This window comes from Sus scrofa, chromosome 1 (genome assembly GCF_054392235.1).
Source record: "Sus scrofa isolate SSC_HxYL_T2T_F1_AM1 chromosome 1, Sscrofa_HxYL_maternal_Yorkshire_Landrace_v2.0, whole genome shotgun sequence".
Classification (NCBI taxonomy): Eukaryota; Metazoa; Chordata; class Mammalia; order Artiodactyla; family Suidae; genus Sus; species Sus scrofa.
In genome coordinates, this window is record NC_139383.1 from 92,370,950 (window position 1) to 92,393,044 (window position 22,095).

At 41.2% G+C, this 22,095-nt stretch overlaps 1 protein-coding gene and 1 long non-coding RNA gene across 3 annotated transcripts in view; both read right to left on the bottom strand.

The window, feature by feature from the left end:
- CD109 (CD109 molecule) overlaps positions 1–4,048 on the bottom strand; it is a 159,516-nt gene extending 155,468 nt beyond the window's left edge. The window contains exons 1-2 of the mRNA XM_001927545.7: positions 3,557–4,048; positions 2,112–2,284 (exon numbers count right to left, since the gene is read on the bottom strand). Coding sequence (XP_001927580.3) covers positions 2,112–2,284; positions 3,557–3,630 — 247 coding nt within the window. The 5' untranslated portion in view covers positions 3,631–4,048. The remainder of the gene's footprint in view (positions 1–2,111; positions 2,285–3,556) is intronic.
- A 1,875-nt stretch (positions 4,049–5,923) lies between these two features.
- The window catches only part of LOC106506626 (uncharacterized), a 43,823-nt gene continuing 27,651 nt past the window's right edge, over positions 5,924–22,095 (bottom strand). Inside the window, exon 3 of one of the 2 annotated variants that reach the window (XR_014840243.1) lies at positions 5,924–6,891. This is a non-coding gene — a long non-coding RNA (uncharacterized LOC106506626). The remainder of the gene's footprint in view (positions 6,892–22,095) is intronic. The other variant, XR_014840245.1, reaches the window with a different exon arrangement.

Genomic DNA, 22,095 nt, shown 5'->3' on the forward strand with positions numbered 1-22,095 from the left:
AGAATAAATAGTTCAATCAAAGTAGAGATTTGCCTCCATGTAAAAAGGAAATTACACTTCCTGCATCTTACTCTACAATAGCATTACTACTGACAATGTTAATGGCTGTCATTTATTGAGTACCTAATGGTACTGTGTACTGATTTTAACTTTATAACTACGCTGGGAAGTACATTACCCCCATTTTATTTCTTTTAATTATTTTAAATGATTTTTATTTTTTCCAACTATAAGTTGGTTTACAGCGTTCTGTCAATTTTCTACTGTACAGCAATGTGAGCCAGTCACACACACACACACACACACACACACACACACACACACACACACACATATATACATCCTTTTTTTTTTATTTTATCCTCCATCATGCACCATCACAAGTGACTACATATAGTTCCCAGTGCTATACAGCAAATCTCACTGCTTATAGATGAGGAAACTGAAGTACCTGCCCAGGATCACACATCAGTGCTAAGACTCAATCTCAGAGCTTAAGCACTAACTACACTGCATCTCCAAAGAAACAAAGTCTCTCACGTTCCTGACATCACTGCTACAAGAGACACAGTGGCTTGGCCTCTGCACACATCACCTCTTTCTGACTCCTATCCCAAACTCGCCCACCCAGTCTATCAACTTCCCAGAGAAGAAAGAACCTTGGATGTATATAAACTATGATTTTATCTCATTTCATGATAGTGTTCATTTCTTTTTTTATTTATTTATTTTATAGCCTCACCCACAGCATATGGAAGTTCCTGGGCCAGGGATTGAATCTGACCCACAGCTACAGGCAACACCAGATGCTTTTAACCGAGTGCACAGGGCCAGAGATCGAACCTACACCTCCACAGCAAACCAAGCCACTGAAGTCAGATTCTTAACCCACTGCACCAGGGCGGGAACTCCTGGCGTTAATTTCTATATGCTAATGAAAGACAAGCATTTATATAATGAACTACTGTGGAATCCCATCCACCCTTCGTTTTGTGCCCTTAAATGATTTTTTTAAGTTAACTCTTGGAGTTCCTTTGCGGCACATCAGATTAAGGATCTAGCATTGTCACTGCAGTGGCTTAGGTTGCTGCTGTGGCACAGGTTTGATCTCTGGCCAGGGAACTTCCATATGCCATGGGCGTGGCCAAAAAAAAGTTAATTCTTAACATTACAGGAATTTATGCCTCACTTTCTAGCCTCTAACTAAACATCTAAAACTGCTTCTAGCCACCGTATCCATAGTTGGGTGGTAGGATTTTACAACAACTGATTTTAGTTTATTTTCTTTACTTCCACTGTTTATCAGGTTGCTAGCAGTGAGTGTATATTTACCCTTTCAATTAGAAAAAAAATCAATGTTTGTTTTAATGAGGAAAAAAGTTTACATATTTAACTATTTACCCACAAAAATTATTTTTTCCTTAGTATTGAAAAAGACATTCATTGACCCAATTTGATCCTGGGCCTGGTTAGATACCATACTTAAAACAGGAGATGTGGGTTCTTTTACAAATGGCTCCCATTAAAAACTTCTGCATTATCTTTCTTTTTTCCTGTTACTTAAAAAACTAAAAAATATTCTATAAAACTAGATATTAACTCTAGCTCTTCTTTTCCTCCTCACAGGCCTACTTAGTAAAATCCTCTGCACCCAATAAAGAAATATGGTTATACATGGTTTGTATAAACCCTACATAAATATGATTTTGTGTCACATCTCCTCTTCTGGGCATACACTGGCTGGCATCCCTAGCCTCTGGCACAGCTGAACATGGCCATCAGAAGTGGAAGCATATGAGCCACATCCAGGAGTGGCCATAAAAACCTCCACGAAAGAAACTCCATGCTCTTCCCCTGCAGCCGTGCAGGCCATGTACTGATGATGATGGAGCCACAAAGAGGAAGGAACCTGGGTCTCAGAATCTGCACCAGGAAGAGCATCCCAGGAGCACCGTTTTCAACTCCACTTGGCTAAGAATTCAAAGTGGATTCCATAAGCCACTGAAAAAGAGGGGCTTCTCCATTGCCCCATCTAGCACACGGCTTTATCGACAGACTCCACAGTTGCATAAGACTATCACAGAAGCATAAGACTCTGCGGTTTAGCTTACCTTTTTCAAAGACTCCTTCTGCTTCCAGGACAGAGACGGTGAGGTTGGCTGCCATCTTGACCAGCTCCGCTTTCACAGTGACCTGTGAGGGGCTGTGTTCCAGAAGTTCCACCCCAATAGTCACGTTTCCTCCTGGCCGGATGATCCCAGGGGCTGTTACCAGAAACCTGGGCCTAAAGAGTTCCCCACGGGGGGAAAACAAAATTTCTTATCCTCATATCTCCATTCTTTTGAGATCCTCAAATTTCACAGATAGGGAGACAGACCCGCATGCTTGTCCACTGCAACTATTCCAAATAATATTGACCCCCCTGCTCCATTTAGCAAATAAAATGCTGTTGAAACAACAATAATTCTCACTAATCCATTTTTTCATCCAGTTTTCTCGAGATTTAATTGATATATAGTGCCATGTAACTTTAAGGTGTACAGATAATGATTTAACTTACATACATTATGAGATGATTATCACAATAAGTTTAGTGAACAATCATCATCTCATAGATACAAAATTAAAAAAGATACATTTTTTCACTGTGATCATAACTCTAAGGATTTACTCTCTTAATAACTTTCACACATAATGTAGAGCAGTATTAAATATATTTATCATGTTGCACATGCCCATCAATCAGTTTTAATGCAGTAATTCGTGCACCGCTAGAGGACAGTGTCATTATTTCCATGCTACAAACCAGAAGTAGCACAGGATGGCTTACACTGGGACATGCAGACAATACTTGGAAAGTACAAGCCTCTGTACTTCTCCTTTACAGAAGACATCATCCCAGAGTGATTTTTTTTTTCTTGGCTTAAAGGCCCCCCCACCCACACACAAACACACACAAATACACATACACACAAACATGCACTTGTGGATTTTGCCTGTTTCTTATCTTGGGCATCTACTCAAGAAAACATCATCTAACCAACACCACTGATCAAAATATACCAACTGAAATGAAACTATCAGTAGTGACATTTCCAGGTGGAGCAGAGCATAAAAATCGCTAAAACAGCACTTTCTCTGCCAAAGCTAGTGGTTAGGGATCAAGGGCAAAAACTCAGGGCGGGGGAGGGGGGAGAGTGATTTCCATTAATGAGGTGTCTCCTTAGTTATCTTCCTATAAAATCTGCACCTGAACCCATAAGCCACCTCAGCTACACCTTGCCAATGCCAAAGTTCAGACATCTTGTTTGGAAAAACAGGCATGCAAAAAATATCTTTAAGAGAAGAAGGCACATTATTTGAAAGCAAAAAGTTGAGAAAAGCGCAGAGGCAACGTGGACTAAAAATAAAAGGACTGTCTTTAAGAAAGCAGTTATGGCCAAAGACGCTGAAACAACCTCGTGGCTGGAGAAAGTCACTGCCCCCTGCCGAGCTGAACGATGTAGGATCAGAGCTCCAAGCCCCCGCCCCAAGCCCGCGCCCCAAGCCCCCCTACCCGGGGGCCGCCGCCAGCACCGAGCTCCACATGCAGACCAGGTGGGCGGCTGTCACGAGCAGGGGGCCCAGCATCTCAGCGGCGTCCGCCGGGCAACGCGAGCTCTCGAGGCAGTCGGCAAGGCACTGCGGGGTGTGGCCCTCCACCTCTTCCCGGGTGTCTCCCTGACTCTGGAGTTCAGCAGTCTGCACTGGGCGCGCCCGCCAGTCGAGCGAGGGATCTAAATCTAGCCGGGACCCGGCGGCTCCTCCCCTCCCGCCTCATCACAATGGCGCTCCCGGGCGATCAGCCTGGCCCGGCCCGCGCCCTACCTCCCGGCGGGAACACCGGGCGCCCGCTTCCCGGCCACCGTGCCCCTCGGGCTGTTTACACTAGCGCCCCAGCAGCGGTGCCCAGAGCGCCTAAACAGTCCCATCCTTGTGTGGAGAAATTCATAGCGGCTCTGCGGTGGAAAAAAATCAGTCATTGTCCTGCAGACTCTGAGTCAGAACTTTGGAGAAATGGCAAACACGCGCGCGCGCGCACATATGCACACACACTCTCACACAACACACACACACACACACGTGCCAAACAGAAGTGTATTTTCTGGTACTTCTTTAACGTATAGGAGCAGACACAAGAGAAAAACTTGTTTTCCTTAAAACAAAAATTGTTTGCCACTCCAGGAAAATGTCGTTGCTCAGTTTTTGTTTTTGTTTTTGTTTTTGTTTTTTTTTAAAAAAAAAAGGAAGAAAATTCTGGCACATAATAAAGTTAGGTGTTGCTCCTGGAACTCTGAGAAACAATTATGCGGGGAGATGCTACAGAGAGTACCCATTAGCACCGTGACGTTTGGAGCGATTTGTGTAAACACAGAAGAAGAGTGGCTTTCCTGCCCATGGAGGCCAGTGGCCCAGGGTGCCCTGAGCCCCAGATCCTGCGTCCCCACTGGTCTGCAGCCCCTTCCCAGCTCCTTGGCGCTGTCACCAACTTCAGATGACTCAGGTTTCACCATGACTACACCATACAAGCAGAGAACTTCCAGAAACTGTTGGAAAACGGGCACATTCAGTCCCTCGCAACTTGAAGTTTCTAATTCATGGGGGAAAGTTTTAGACGGTGACATTTTAATACCAGGCAAAATGCAGAAGAAGAGGTCAGCAAAGAGTAGCCTCCTCACAGAGCTAGGCGCTAATTAAGGGGAAGAGTAGCACCTAGACAAGCTGTGGTTTTGAAGTCCAGGAACTTGCCTTCCTCTCCTTCCTGTTCCACCCTTTTTCACCCGCGCAACAGCTTTCAGAGGCTCTGTGTCCTCACATCTCCTACACATTCCTATCTTTAGTGGCAGATTTCCTGTACAGGCAGGGCTTGGTTAAAATAAAAAAGGTTGGAGTGAGTCCTTGGGTACAGGTCCAGTCCCTGATGCAGCGGTTTACTGCCTGTATCGTCTCCCCACCTCTGTCGCTCTGGGTCAAGAAGGGGCTGTGTCAGAATGTAAATCAGTGCTTCTCAAACTCTAGCGTGTATGAGAATCACAGTAAAAGGGAGATGCTGATTCAGCAGCTCTGGCATAGGGACTGAAATTCTGCTTTATTTCTCAACCTACTATGGGCCACGGAGAGTCTAAGGTAGAGGTAATTTGGGAGCACTTTTGATGAGAAAAAAACTAGTTGGGAATTTAGAGAAAAGGCTCTTCAAGTTTCACTTCATAAAATGGATCGATAAATCTAGATTTATTCTAGAGGCAGGCAAATGTAAAAAGGACTCCAAAAGATTAGTTGTTAATGTGGTATTCCAAGAAGACTTCTAGAAGGGGTTAGAACCACCTAGTTGTTTTATAAAATTAAATCTGTGCAGATTTTAAATTGATGCAACCTCCCTGTTTATGTGTTCCTTCTCATAATAGGTAAGAAAAGCTTAACCATACAAAAATTTAACCATGTGGATTTGCACAGAGATAAAGCTCAATAAAATTAGTTAAATGAATTAATGAAAAATGCTCTTCTCAGACTTTTTTTAATTAATTAAGAAAAAAGTTATCTGAGGAGTTCCCGTTGTGGCGCAGTGGTTAACGAATCCAACTAGGAACCATGAGGTTTCAGGTTCGATCCCTGGCCTTGCTCAGTGGGTTAAGGATCTGGTGTTGCCGTGAGCTGTGGTGTAGGTTGCAGAGTTGGCTCAGATCCCACATTGCTGTGGCTCTGGCGTAGGGCAGCGGCTACAGCTTGGATTAGACCCCTAGCCTGGGAACCTCCATATGCCTCGGGAATGGCACTAGAAAAGGCAAAAAGACAAAAAATAAAATAAAATAAAGTAGAGTTGATTTATTAGACCAAGCCCATGTGCCCAACGCACAGTGAGGCCAAACAAACCAAAACTTCAGAGTTTGGAGCAGAGAAAGGTTTATTGCATGGCCGTGCAAGGACACCAGTGGCTCATACCCCCAAAATATCCCGAACTTCAAACTTTGGAACCAACATTGCAAAGCATTTTTAAAGGCCAACTGAGGGAGGGGCGTGGTTGGTTGCAAACTTTTTTTTTAATTGCTCAATGAATTGTATTACACTTATAGTGGTACAATGATCATCACAACCAAATTTTATAGCATTTCCATCCAAAACTCCCAGCACATCCCCCCACCCCCACCCGGTCTCATTTGGAAACCATAAGTTTTTGAAAGTCTGTGAGTCAGTATCTGCTCTACAAAGAAGTTCATTAGTTCATTGTGTCATTTATTTAGATTCCACATGTAAGTGAGAGCATATGATGTTGGTGTCTCATTGTCTGGCTCACTTCACTTAGCATGATCGTTTCTAGGTCCATCCATGCCACAGCAACACAGGATCCGAGCCACATCTGCGACCTACACCACAGGTCATGGCAATGCCAGATCCTTAACCCACTGAGAGAGGCCAGGGATCAAACCCACAACCCCATGGTTACTAGTCATTTCCGCTGTACCACAATGGGAACTCCTGTTGCAAACTTTTTTATTTTTATTTATTTATTTATTTATTTATTTTTGGTCTTTTTGCTATTTCTTGGGCCGCTCCTGCGGCATATGGAGCTTCCCAGGCTAGGGGTTGAATGGGAGCTATAGCCGCCAGCCTACGCCAGAGCCCCAGCAACGTGGGATCCCAGCCGCGTCTGCAACCTACACCACAGCTCACGGCAATGCTGGATCATCAACCCACTGAGCAAGGGCAGGGATGGAATCCGCAACCTCATGGTTCCTAGTCGGATTCGTTAACCACTGCGCCATGATGGGAACTCCCTCCTGTTGCAAACTTGATGCAGAAATCCTTTGTTCTTGTAGCTGCCAACAGAGGTCAGGTCATGATGTTCCTGTAGACCTGCAACAAAATACATGTTATACTTTACCGAGAGGAGCTAAAGCAGAGGATATGGGGGATGGCCTGCCCCAAGAAGGCCCTAAAGGGTCCTGCTCTGTTACAGTTTTACAATATCATGCCAATTTCTGCTATATAGCAAAGTGACTCAGCTCTACATATATGTACATTCATTTTTATCTAATATTATTTTCCATCATTGTCTATCTCAGGAGGCTACATATAGTTCCCTGTGCTATACAGTAGGACCTTATTGTTTATCCATTCTAAATGTAATAGTTTGTGTCTACTAACCCCAAATCTCTGTCCGTCCTACTCCCTCCCCCATCCCCTTTGGCAACCCCAAGTCTGTTCTCTATGTCTGTAAGTCTGTTTCCTAGATAGGTTCACTTATGCCATATATTCTACATATAAGTGATATCATGTGGTATTTGTCTTTCTCTTTCTGACTTATTTCACTTAGTATGATCATCTCTAGTTGCATCCGTATTGCTTGAAGCATTTCATTTCTTTTTACGGCTGTGTAGATTATTTCATTTCTTTTTACGGCAGAGTGTATATTTACCACATCTTTTGTTTGTTTGTTTTTTTTTTTCTTTTTATGGCCACACACACAGCATATGGAAGTTTCCTGGTTAGGGGTCAAATCGGAAGTGCAGCTGCCAGCCTACAACACAGCCATAGCAATGCTGGATACAAGCCTCATCTGTGACCTACACCACAGCCCATGTCAATGCCAAATCCTTAACCCACTGAGTGAGGCCAGGGATTGGACTCGAATCTTCATGGATACCAGTGGGGTTCCTAACCCACTGAGTCATGATGGGAACACCTGTACCACATCTTCTTAATCCATTCATCTGTTGATAGACATTTATGTTGTTTCCATGTCTTGGCTATTGTAAATAGTGCTGCAGTGAACACAGGGGTGCATGTATCTTTTTGAATTAGTTTTATCTGGATATATGGCCCTGAGTGGGATGGCCAAATCACATGTTAATTCTATTTTTACTTTTCTGAGGAAACTCCCTACTGTTTTCCACAGTGGTTGCAACAACTTACAGTCCCACCAACAGTGTAGGAGGGTTACCTTTTCTCCACACCTTCTCCAGCATTTGTTATTTGTAGACTTATTAATGATGGCCATTCTGACAAGTGTGGGGTGATACCTCATTGTAGTTTTGATTTGCATTTCTCTATAATCAGTGATGTTGAACATCTTTTTATGTGCCTACTGGCCATCAGTATGTCTTCTTTGGATAAATGTCTATTTAGTTCTTCTGCCCATTTTTTGACTGGGTTTTTTTTTTTTTTTTTTTTTTTTTTTTTTTGCTGTTGAGTTGTATGAGTTGTTTGTATATATTGGAGATTAAGCCCTTGTTGGTTTCATTATTTGCAACTGTTTTCTCCCAATCTGTAGGTTTTCTTTATTTCCTTTACTGTGCAAAAGCTTGTATGTTTGATTAGGTCCCATTGGTTTATTTTTGGTTTTATCTCTATTGCTTTGGGAGACTGACCTAAGAAAAATTTGTACAGTTGATGTCAGAGAATGTTTTACTTACGTTCTCTTCTAGGTGTTTTATGATATATTGTCTTATATTTAAGTCTTTAAGCCATTTTGAGTTTATTTTTGTGCATGGTGTGAGGGTGTGTTCTAGTTTCATTGATGTACATGCAGCTGTCCAATTTCCCAGCATACTTGCTAAAAAAGACTGTCTTTTTCCTATTTTATATTCTTGCCTCCTTTGTAGAAAATTAATTGATATCATGGTATCTGGGTTTATTTCTGGGTTCTCTGTTCTGTTCCATTGGATCTGTATGTCTGTTTTTGTACAAGTACCACACTGTTTTGATTATTGTAGCTTTGCAATATTGTCTTAAGTCTGGGAGAGTTATGCCTTCTGCTTGGTTTTTGTTCCTCAGGATTACTCTGGCAATTCTGGGTCTTTTATGGTTCCATATAAATTTTTGGATTATTTGTTGTAGTTCTGTGAAAAAAAACATGGGTAATTTGATAGGGTTTGAATTAAATCTGTAGATTGCTTTGGATAGTATGGGCATTTTAATGATCTTAATTCTTCCAATCCAAGAGCATGGGAGTATCTGTCCATTTCTTTGAATCCTCTTTAATTTCCTTGATTAATGTTTTATAGTTCTCAGTCTATAAGTCTTTCATCTCTTTGGTCAGTTTTATTCCTAGTGTTTTATTTTTGCTGCAATTTTAAAAGGTATTTTTTTTACATTCCCTTTCTGATATTTCATTGTTGGTACACAGAAATGCAACTGATTTATGAATATTAATCTCGTATGCTGCTTCTTTGCTGAATTTGTTTATCAGAAATAGTAGTTTTTGTTTGGAGTCCTTAAGGATTTATATATATAGTATCATGGCATCTGCATATAGTGACAGTTTTACCTCTTCCTTTCCAATCTGGATACCTTTCATTTCTTTTGTTTATCTGATTGCTGTGGCTAGTACTTCCAATACTATGTTGAATGAAAGTGGTGAGAGTGGCATCTTTGTCTTGTACCAGATTTTATCAGGAAGTCTTTCAGCTTTTCTCCATTGAGCATTATATTGGCTATAGGTCTGTCATAAGCCTTTATTATGTTGAGATATGTTTTCCTTTGTTAAGAGTTTTTATCATGAATGGATGTTGGATTTCATCAAATGCTTTTTCTGCATCTATTGAGATGATCATGTGGTTTTTGACTTTTGTTAATGTGGTGAATAACATTGATTTGCATATGCTGAGCTATCCTTGAACTTGGCATGAATCCCACTTGGACATGGTGTATAAAACAGAATTTAAATGTGATTCCATTTTTATAAAAATAAAGTGTGTTTATGTGTACATATACATTTTCTATATACACGCATACAATTATATATATATATATATGCAGTGGAGAAAGACTTGAAAGATATTCACCACAACATTATCCAATCCAAGTAATTACCTAGATCTGCCAAGTTTTCTACAATGTATACATATATATAATTTTTCTTTCAAAAAGACAAAACAAAAATGATATTGTTTTAGTGAGCAGTCTTCAAAGGAGTATCTTTTTTTTCTTCTTTTTGACCACACCTGTGGCATATGGACGTTCCTGGGCCATGGGTGAAATAGGAGCTGCAGCTCCAGCCTATGCCACGGCCACAGCAATACTGATCTGAGCTGCATCTGTGACCTATGCCACAGCTTGCATCATCACAGGATCCTTAACCCACTGAGCAAGCCCAGGGATCAAACCCACATCCTTACAGAGATGATATTCTTAACCCACTGGGCCACAACAGGAACTCCTAAGGAAGCATCTTAGAAACTCTTCAGAATAAAATTCATGAATTTAACACACAAAAAAAATTATTATATGTGTTCCTCCTATGAAAACTGAATGGCCTTTGATGTAAGAACCCCACACTGTTCCTATGTCCCTCTTGATATGTCTTTAGGGTGTAGTTCAGTGAGAAAAGCAGAACCACTAGTAGACAGATCCTATGCAATCACACGAGCTGGTGGAGCAGCCATAGCCTCTGCATCTAGTGTTAAGCCTAAGTCACTCTAAGTCAGCCAGGAAGAAAAATCTACATGTGGACCAGAACAAGGAAACTAGAACCCGTGTCTCTAGTACCACCTCCAACTCTGACATTCTGGTACCTTGCAGGAGAAGCTTACTGCATAAGCACTTGGCCCAGAAATCAAGAAAACTCAAGGAGGAGATCATTTGAGAATTGGAGAACCCAATGCCACCCTCACCCATCAAGTCATCCAGCACCTCAGTAACAATCTGGGCTAGTGGCCCACCTGCTTAGCACCCTTCCCTGACCTTCAGAGAGTGAAGAACATGACTCCTACTTCACTACTGGATTCCAACTTCACACAAAGTGTCTCTTGTGGCCAACACCAACTTATGACCATACAAGGAGGGGAATTCTGAGAAATTTAGCTTTGTCTCAGATAAGTGGGCCCAGTACAAAGCTACCAAACTCCATGTTTCATCAACATGGCCTCTGTATCTACCCCTTTTAACCATACTTCTAGGAAGTCATGCTTTCTCCCTACATAAGGCAACTATCCCTCACGTAGCAAAAACAAACTGATTCTTTCTCCAAAGGTGTATATGAAGCCCCTTCAACTATCTTTGGGTATTACCCCTGCCTCTTCTAGCTGGATTATGTCCTCCCTTTTGTGTCTTATAACTTTAATCCTAAAGTCTGAGGTTAACTGGTGTTTTGGAGGGGTCTGTACCCATGACATGCAGAAGTTCCCAGGTTAAGGATCAAGCCCAAGTCACAGCAGTGGCAATGCCAGATCCTTAACCGCTAGGCCACCAAGAAACTCCTTGAGCTAACTGCTATTAACACACATCAGATGGTTATTATTTATATATATATATTTACATATATATATATATACACACACACACACACATACATATGAAGGAAATGTAAATAACAATACAACCCTTATTTCTGCTACTGGTCACGTGGTTGTATTTACAACTACTTCTCTTACAGCCTGTTCCTCTGCCCTCGGTACCTCAGCACCCAGGTTGCTCATGGTCCTTTGCATCTCCATTACCAAAGGGGGCTGAGCCGTTACTAGCCCTCCTTGTTATCATATTGTTTTCTACTGATTTTATTCTCAGGACCTGGGAGGACTAAGCTATGCCCTCGTATATCATCTGCATTCCAAAAATCCTCCTTACTTCCACTGGGTAGGGGCAACGCCTTGACAATCAGGATCATTCAGTCACTCCAGCCAGTACAGTAACCTCTTCCATGACTGTTGATTCAGTGACAGGAGGAGCCCCAAGGGGCCAGGTTCAATGGCCAGTCCAACTGCACCATTGCAGTGTCCCCTAGTGGAAGCATTCCTCTCTTGGGGCCTGCAACCTCTAAACCAGCAGAGCCTGCTGTTGTGGGAATGAGAAGCAAACATTTCAGCGGTGGGTCACTAAGGGTGATGGAGGAACCACTCTCATTTCCACACTCCCTTCTCAGACCCACGAGGCTGGCTTTGGGAGAAACTTCGAGAAAAACGTCAGTTACCAGTGCAGAGCAGAGCCCACCTCCTCAGTCTGTTGTTTGATTTTTACACATTCAAATTGTATAAAATTTCAGAAATATTATGTATGAAATGAAGGTCTACTTACATGTAGCATTTATTTGAGAACTGTTTAGACTGAATCCTGCACAGAACACCAGAATCTTTTTTACCAGAGGTAGAGGAGGAAATCCTCATCCATGGGGAAGATAAGGAATGATATTGAAATTAACTAGGAATAATCATGAAACCTGTCCTTAACTTTGTATATGAGAGCCCAAAATTTACATTAGGATCCTGTGTCCAACCAAACTATCAAACAAGAATGGAAGTAGGATAAAAACATTTTCAGAAATGGAATGGCCCAGAAATTTGCCGTCAATAAACACTTTTTAGGAAGTTACTTAAGGAGAACATATTTAGCAAACTGATGAAATAAGCCTAGGAAAAGGAAGACAGGCAATTCAGGGAAAAGTATATATAACCTGAGAGAGAAATTCCAACAGGAAGAAGAATTCTAGGAATAAGGGCTCAAGGGGAAAAAAGGACCTTAATAAAATAAATAAATGTGATGGAAAAATAGGGGACAAAACTGAGACTATGATAATGTTAAATTCCTTGCTGTACAGTGGGAAAATAAAAAATAAATAAATAAATAAATAAATTCTGTAATGAAGGGAAGGAAATTTAGGAATTCCAAGGAAAAGAAAAAACTGTATAAAAAAAGGACCCGTAGCCAGAATTCATTAGTTGGCTCTGTACTGAGCAAGAACTACATCATGTTGATATAAGTATGGTTTACTTATTTATAACTTATAAAATCAGTCTTATTAAAAGCAAAGTATTAAACTCTATCCTGTCTTTCCAATGGAAATTGTATCACTGGTAACCAAATAATAGACATGGGAAGTTTCTCTTTAAAGAAATTTTCCAGTTAGTAAAATGTAAACTGAACATTAAGAATTAGAAGTATCACTGTATCACAACTCTTGATTAATGAATAGATCTAGACCAGTGCTGTCCCATAGAACTTGCTGTGAGGATGGAAATATCCCATATCTTCCCTAATTCAGAAGCCATGAGCAACATGAGGCTATTGAGCACCAAACATGTGGCAAAATACACCCAAGATACTGAATGTTTTACTTAATTTCATTTGAATTAATTTCGATGTAAGTAGCAGCAAGCAACTACCATACCGGATCATGCAGACCTAAACAATGATCATAAATGGCTTCTAGGATTACAAAAAGAAATATCCAGATACTTATAGTATCATAAGTCTCCCTATAGAAGAATCCAGAACACTCCAGAACTGTGTGAGTGGACTTGTCAAAAGAGGAATCTGATTCCAATTTGCAAGGAAATATAGGGGAACATTTAATTACCTCAGGGAAGTATTAGCAAAACCCAGACTGTGGGATACTTTGTCAAATAATCAAATTTCTTCAAAAATAAATTGCAATGGAAAACAAAGAGAACCGAAAGAAATTATGGGTTTAAAGAGAGTTAAAAGATAATTAGTGACAATGTATGAATAATGTTTGGCTCCAGATCCAAACAGAACACTGAAAAAAAGAATTATCCCATTTCGAAACAGGTGAAATTATGCATATGGACTAGGAATTGGATGATATTAAAGAATTTTTATCAATTGTTTAGGCTGGAGTTATATTTTTTGAAAGGGTCTTTATCCTTTATAAATACATACTGAAATAATTTGTGAGTGAAATTTATGATGTTTAGGATTTGCTTCAGGAAGATGCAGAAACCAAGTCAGACCCATTAGGATGCCTATTATCAAAAAAGTGAATAAATAAGCCACAAAAAATAACAAGCATTGGAAAGAGGGTAGAGAAACTGAAACTCTTATGCACTGCTGGTAGGAATGTTAAATGGTACAGCCACTATGGAAAACTTCATGGCAGTTCCCCAAAAAAATTAAACATAGAGGAGTTCCTATTGTGGCTCAGTGGTAACGAACCCGACTAGTATCAATGAGGACCCGGGTTCAATCCGTGGCCCTGCTCAGTGGGTTAAGGATCCAGTGTTGCCATGAGCTGTGGTGTAGGTCACAGATGCGGCTCAGATACCGCATTGCTGTGGCTGTGATGTAGGCCAGCAGCTGCAGCTCTGATTACACCCCTAGCCTTGGAACTTCCATAGGCTGCAGGTGCATCCCTAAAAAGACCAGAAAAAAATGATGTGGTACATATATGCAATGGAATATTAGTCAGTCTTGAAAAAGAGTGGAATAATGCCATTTGCAGCATCATAAATGAACCTAGAAGTTATACTAGGTTAGACAGTGAAAGACAAACATTACATATGTAGAATCTGAAAAAAGATATAAATGAACTTATTTGCAGAACACAGACTTTGAAAAATTTGGGTTACCAAAGGAGGCAGGACTTAGGGTTTGGGATTGGCACATGCACCTGAGGTATAGGGAATGACTGGCCAATGGGGACCTGCTGTATAGCACAGGGAACCATGTCTAGCCACTTGTGATAGAACATGATGGAGGATAATGTAAGAAAAAGAATGTATATATTTACATATATATATATATATATATATATGCACAACTGGGCCACTTTGCTGTACAGCAGAAATTGACAGAACATTGTAAATCAACTATAATTTTAAAAAAAAGCCCCTCAAGAGAGCGGACCCCAGCCCTTTCTTTATCTCCATAGCCCCGCAGCAGCAGCAGCAGTTCTGGATGGTTCCAAATGCCCACTGCCCCATCAGCCTGTCTCCTACAGGAGGGAACTCCAGTCAGTGCCCGGCTTTCAGGCTTCTCCCACCTGGGATGCTGATATTTCACATCCTGTCTTCCCCCAAAATACAGCACACCTTCCAGGCCAATGATTCTCACCAAGGTTAAGCCTTGGCACGGAGAGCAAATTCTCTGCCCATTGGTCAGTATTTGCTTCCCCTGAGTATAGTATATCTATCCACCATCCTATTTCAAGTCATAATATCATCAAGCTCCAATGGGTGTTATAAGAGGATATTCACCTCCATGGGCTAAAATGCACTAGCTTGCTGAAATTCTACCAAATCCCAGATTTTTGCCAAAGGGAATTGTATAAAGAAAAGAGAATTTTAAAAAGATGTAACTACAATGACAGAAATCTATACCTAACATATTTAGAATGTAAACTGGAGAATTTTATTCAAAAATTAAAATTAAAAAAATAGCATCATGAATTCACCTGTACCCCTGGTGTTTCCCAGTTTTACTCTCAGTGGGGACCCACCTCGAGATCTATGACTCAGCTCTGACGAGACTTCATCCTGTGGCTTGATCTGCTCTGCTATGCAGTCAGAGCTCACCTAGAGACCACCTTCATCCATGAACATGTGATCATTTTAGCCCTGCTCCCTTCCCAGGCTCAGCTCACCCCAGAGCCACACAGTTGCTCTTCTCAGCTCTTGGCTTTTGCAGGCACCAGATAAACACTTTGTCACCCACCTCCCACAACAACCACCAGATTAGTCTTATATGTGGGCTTTCCGAGAAAGGTAATTTTTTCATTTTTAGATAGGTGAAGAAATCAGGTATTAATAAGAACTACATTTCAGATACTTCTTTCAATTACTGAAATAATTTCTTTTGGCATACTTCCTTTTATTTTCTTTTAATTTCTCCCTTTTTTACAAATAATTATCTAGGCACAACCCATGCATCAGAGACCATCAGGTACATTGTCAAGAAGCCCCAGGCTTCAATTCAGCCTGGAAGACCACCTGCCAAGAGAGAAGAAAACTTGACTCAGGTATCCTGTACAGCCCCCCACCCCCGGAGTCAGAGAGTAGCAGAAGCTTATGAACACATCAGAGAAAGGGTGGGGTCCCCATTTGCAGGACTGAAAAGTGAGCAGGGATTCTCTTCAGAAGTCAAAATAGGATCCCTGTGGGGCTCCCACTGTGGCACGGCATTCGGATTCGGTTAAGAATCCGAATGCAGGAGTTCCCGTTGTGGCACAGCAGAAACGAATCCAACTAGGAACCATGAGGTGGTGGGTTTGATCCCTGGCCTCGCTCAGTGGGTTAAGGATCTGGTGTTGCCATGAGCTGTGGTGTAGATCGCAGACGCGGCTAGGATCCTGCATTGCTGTAGCTGAGGTGTAGGCCAGCGGCTACAGCTCTGATTAGACCCCTAGCCTGGGAACCTCCATATGCCGTGGGTGCGGCCCTGAAAATACAAAAAAAAAAAAAAAAAAAAAAAAAAAAAAAAGAATCCGAATACAGAGGCTCGGGTCCAAGCTGTGGCTCAGATTCTATCCCTGGCCTGGGAACTTCCATATGCTGTGGGTGCAGCCAGGGGGAAAAAAAAAAAAATAGGACCCCTGCATTTCCCTAATTGCAGATGTGGCAGCAAAGAGAAGCAGGGCCTCAGGGCGCCTGCACAGGCCACCCTCCTCAGCCGTGGATGCAGAAGGGCCAGGACAAATGCAGAGGGAAGGCGCTGTACTCCAATGGACCCCTCTGCTCTGTTGTGCAGAGAGAGGCCCCCAGCAGACCTCCGCAGGCCCGTCCAGGGGTGCACCAGCGAGGCTGAGGAAAGCCTGACTGAGAGGGCTCTGTGCTAGGCTTTTGTTCCTTCGCTCTCTCTCTTTCCGTCTCTCTCTCTCTTTGTTTTTTGGTTCTGTTTTGGCCAAACCCACAACATGTGGAAGTTCTTGGGCCAAGGATCAAACCCACGTCACAGCTATAAGCAGAGCCATTGCAGTGGCGACAGATCCTTAACCCACTGCACCACCAGGGAACTCCCTCTCTCTTTTAACTTAAAGCTTAGTTCATACAACAGGTTACATGAACTTTTGTCCCCTCACAAAAGTCACATCGGGAACTCCAGTCCTCTTCCTCTCCTCACCAAGTATTTGACCTTGTCCGTCCAAAACAAGCAAAACTATAACTTGGAATGCATCCTTCCATTCAATAATCTTACAAGTGAGGTAGAGTACATTTTCACATATTAATTGCCTTTCTTTTTCTCTTTTCCTTTTTTTTTTTGGTGTAGAAAAAATTTTATTTAATCTTTTTCTCAGAAGAAGGGTATTTGGTACAACTAGGTGAATCTTGGCATTCTACTTTCATCTTCGGTAAACTGCTACATGAAACTCTTTGTCCAATTTGTCTTAGGTCGTCTTTTCCTTACAGATTTATGGGTACTCTATATGTTCTGGATGCTAAAATGTTATTTTTTTTTTTGAAATGTTACCTTAATATGGAAACAACAAGTATCTTGCTGTCTCTCATTGTATTTTAGTCTCTTGTACTACAGAAGACTTTTTTTTAGGGCCACATCTGCATCATGTGAAAAGTTCCCAGGCTAGAGGTCGAATCGGAGATGCAGCTGCTGGCCTACACCACAGCCACAGCAACACCAGATACAAGCCTCGTCTGCGACCTATACCACAGTTCACAGCAATGCCAGATCCTGAACCCACTGAGCAGGGCCAGGGATCAACCCATGTCCTCAAGGATACTAGCCAAGTTCGTCTCTGCTGAGCCACAAGGGGAACTTCCAGTACAGAAGCTTTTAATTATAACATGGGCAAATATATCAGACTTTTACTTAACGGGTTGTGCTTTTTTGTATCTTCTCTTAAAAAATAATCTCTTCCTATGGCAATCATAATCTCCTATATTTCCTTTGAGCACACTTAAAGTCTTGTTTTTCATATTTAGGCTTTTAATTCATCTAAAATTTTTTATGCACAGTGTGAAGAAGGTGTTTAATTTTACTTTTCATATGAATCCACTGTCCCAACACATATAATAAATCATAAATCTTTCTTCCATTGATTTTTATTATTATCTGTAGCAGAACCTTCTAATTTGTCAATATCCTTTCTGCTCTTCCTTCTGCAGTAACAGGTTTTCAGCTGGAAACATGGGCATCCATAATTAATTATGTCACACCTTACTTGCAGGTGGATGTGGCCATGTTTCGGCCAAGGAGTTGTTAGTGGAGGCAATATGTGCAACCTCCAGGAAACGTTCCTAAAGGGAGGAGGTGTGCTTTTTTCCCTTGCTTAACCTCTTTCCTGTCAGTGTAACACAGACATGTTGGCTGGAGCTTCAGAAGTCATCCTGAACCATTAGTTGAGTTTAGAAAAGTAGGCCGTGCACAGTGACATAAAAAAGTAAAAGTCTAGGTCTCTGACATCCTCTGGACTAAGAGGTGAGAGGGAAATAAATATCTATCTTGTTTAAGCCATTGCTGTTTTTGTTTTGTTTTGTTTTTTGCTTTTTAGGGCCACACCTGCAGCAAATGGAAGTTCCCAGGCTAGGGGTCTGATTGGAGCTGCAACTACCAGCCTACACCACAGACACAGCAATGCAGGATCCGAGCTGAGCCTGTGACCTACACCACAGCTCACAGCAATACCGGATCCTTATAACCCACTGAGCGAGGCCAGGGATCGAACCCACATCCTCATGGGTACTAATCCAATTCATTTCTGCTGAGCTACACTGGGAGCTCCAAGCCATTGCTGTTTTGAATTTTGTCACTCACAGAAAGCAATTCTAACTAATACATATAGATCAACTTGCCATAAGTGCTTCAGTCCTTTTCTTTTTTAAAAATTTTTATTAGTGTACAGTTGGTTTCCAGTGTTGTGCCAATTTCTGCTGTACAGCAAAGTGACCCAGTTTTACATATATAAATGCATTTCCTTTCTTATATTATCTTCCCTCATGGTCCATCCCAAGACTGTGGATACATCCCTGTGCTGTACAGTAGGACGTCATTGCTTGTCCATTCTAAACATAAGAGTTTGCATTTACTAATCCAAACCCCTGTCCATCCCTCTCTCTCCCCCTCCCTCTTTATATCTGTGAGTCTGTTTCTGTTTCATAGATAGGTTCATTTGTGCCATATTTTAGATTCCACATCTAAGTGATATCACATGGTATTTGTCTTTCTCTGTCTGACTTACTTCACTTAGTATGAGAATCTCTAGTTGCATCCATGTTGCTGCAAATGGCAATATTTCATTCCTTTTTTATGACTAAGAAATACAGCGTTGTATACGTGTACTACCTCTTCTTAATCCATTCACCTGTCGATGGACATTTAGGTTGCTTGCATGTCTTGGCTCTGGTGAATAGTGCTGCTATGAGTACAGGGGTGCATGTATCTTTTCGAATTAGAGATTTCTCTAGATATATGCATGAGTGGGATTGCTGGATAATACGGTAGTTCTTTATTTAGTTTTCTGAGGTACCTCCATACTGTTTTCCATAGTGGTTGTAGTCCATCTATTTCTAAGCTATTATTTCTCTTTTATTGATCTATTCATCTATCACTGGTGTAGATACCGTATCTTTATACCACATGTATAATTGACATAATTTTGTATTGAGTTTTGGCATCTAATAAGTTAATTGCTTCTCCTAGTTCCTTTTCAGAATTGCTTCTGGCTATTCTTTGGTTATTGCTTCTCCATAAGAAATTTAGGATGTCTAGTTCCATAGGGAAAATTGCGATGGCATTATTATTTGAATTTTATTTAATTTATGGATTAACTTAGGGAAAGCAACACCTTTATGAAATTGAATGGTCCTATACATTCATATAGTATGATATAAATCTATGTTATTATTTTTTTTCAATGACATTTTGTACTCTTTCTAAATAAAGGTCTGCATACCCTTTGTCAGATTTATAGTCCTTGGTGTTATTGTAAATTATATTTTAAAAATTGTATTATCTAATGAGTTCATGATGGTAAAAAAATACAGTTAATTTTTTTATGTTGATCTTACACTCACCAATTCTGCTGAACTCATTAGTTCCAAGAGTTTATCTGAAAAATCTCTTGATTTTTGCATTTAAAGTTAGCCCTCCATATCTGCAAGTTCTGTACCCACATATTCAACTAATCGCAGATTGAAAATATTTGAAAAAAATTTCCAGAAAATTCCAAAAACAAAACACGAACTTGTCAGGAACTGGCAAATATTTACATGGCAATTACATTGTATTTACAATGGCTTGCATAGCATTTACATTATATTAGTTATCATAAGTCATCTAGAGGTGATTTAACATAAATAAGGGAGAATGTGCGTAGTTATATGCAAAGACTATGCTATTTTATATAAGAGCATCCCTAGATTTCAGTAGGGGGGTGGCTGAAACTAATCCTCATTGGACACTGAGAGATGACTATAATTAATAGTTCCCATCATGCAACCACAGGGATGCGAAAAATTAGAGTTTAACTGACTTGATGGTGAGAGCATCAAAAGTCTTGAAACAGGTTAAGAACAGCACAGGCAAGAAGTTTGGTGCCAGTAGTAGAGCCTCATCAGTCACACAGTGATGGGACTAAGGAGGCAGAGCTGGAATTTGGAACAAGGATAGAAGCCAGCACTTTAAGGAGGATATGCCAGCTCAGGACCGGAGGTGGGGCCATGAAACAGAACTGGGGTAGAGGGTGTGGAGTAATTCAGGCTTCAGACACAGTAGCCGAACCAGACAATACTACTCTCATGAAGGGTGATGGGAGGTCATTTAATGCAAATGGGTTTGAGTAAAAAGTAGACTGTCCAATCTGAAGAGACATGGGGATAGTTGCTTTGTTTTGGTTGCAACACTGAGTGCTGGTAAGCAGTCCCACTTCAGAGCAGGAGAGAAAAGACCTGGATCCAAGCCAGCAGTGGACCACTGGATACCAGTGTAGATCAAAGCATTTTAATTCTCATAAACAGTGACAAAGGAGATAATTTTTTTGAGTTATAGTGTCTCTCCAGGGACTGTAGTTAATAAACACTTCTTTTTGCAAATTCCCATCACCGCTTCTGGGTTCTCTGGTATTTTTAACATTTTCATTACAGGACTCAAGATTTTAGACTGTAATCCTCTGCATTCTAGATGTCCATATAAGGGGGCCCTAGGTCACGTTATGATGGTATGAAATAGTGCTGTCACCGGGAATAGGATGCTTCATCTTTTGTGTTTGAAGGTCTAAGAGCAGAAATGAGGAGGAAAAGTAACTGGAATGAGAGGTCTGATGCTTGAATTCATCCAGCTCGTATCTTGAACTCTGGAAAAGCCTGTGTGCCCCTCTGGGCAGAGAAGTCAAATGTTGAGTGCAGTCCAGTTTTAGATGCAGCTGTTCTGCCTCAGCTTTGCCACCTAGTGGTCTAACAGTGATGTGACGTGTTCCTGGCATCTCCCTGCCATTTATAAATATCATAACCTCATCTTTTTCTGTTCTTCAGAGTAAATGCTGACTGGGTCAAACTGAGGAGGAAAGGAAAGTAAATGTCCCTGTCGCAATGTGACAGTGGCAAACCAATTACTGATTAAAATTCTTAGGAAAATATAAGAAATGTTATTCTTACATCTGTTGTATAATTAGGAGTCTATCTATGAGAAGAGTGTTTCAATGTCACTTGCTTAAACATCAGCAAAACAGATCATCAGCAGCCTCAGCTTACACCAGGGTGAGATGACTGGTGAGGAAGTCATGTAGAATGTGAGGAAGCACACGAAGATGAGACCAGAAGGGTTTCAGGACATCCACCTGGACCAAGAATAGCATTCTAGTCATCACTGCAGGCACCATCGTGGACAAAGGAACTTTAGTTTGCCTCACTAAAAATCAAAGGCACTCAGTGCCAAGCTCAACCTTGGGACAAGTTCTACCCATCTTAAAAACACCTTTCATTTTTTCCCCCACCCTTTCTTCTGTTGTACAGTGGGAAAATAAAAAAAAATTACAAAAAACAAAAAAACAAAACAAAAAAACATCTTTCACTTGTACTCCTGGAACACAAGTTCTCCAGGATCTGAAAATTAAAATTTGGTTACTTATTCTAAGTAGTTTCCATTGTACTGCCTCCTTTGCTGTGAAAAGAGCTTGCCCTAGACCAGCACCACAATTCTCAGTGTAGGCCTGAGTGATCCCCCAGCTTCAGCCGTCTCCTGAAGCAGCATCGGCCACCATGCAGACCCTGGAGTAGAACTGAGCATCAGTATCAAGCCCAGGCTCTAAATCTGAAGCCCTGTGCATGCAAAGTCATCTATCTCAGGGACCTCTCATGGCCAAGTCACAGCTCCCCCTCTAGTTTATATGCACTCAAAAGGCAGCATTGGATTTCCCGATGTGGTGCAGCAGCTTAAGAA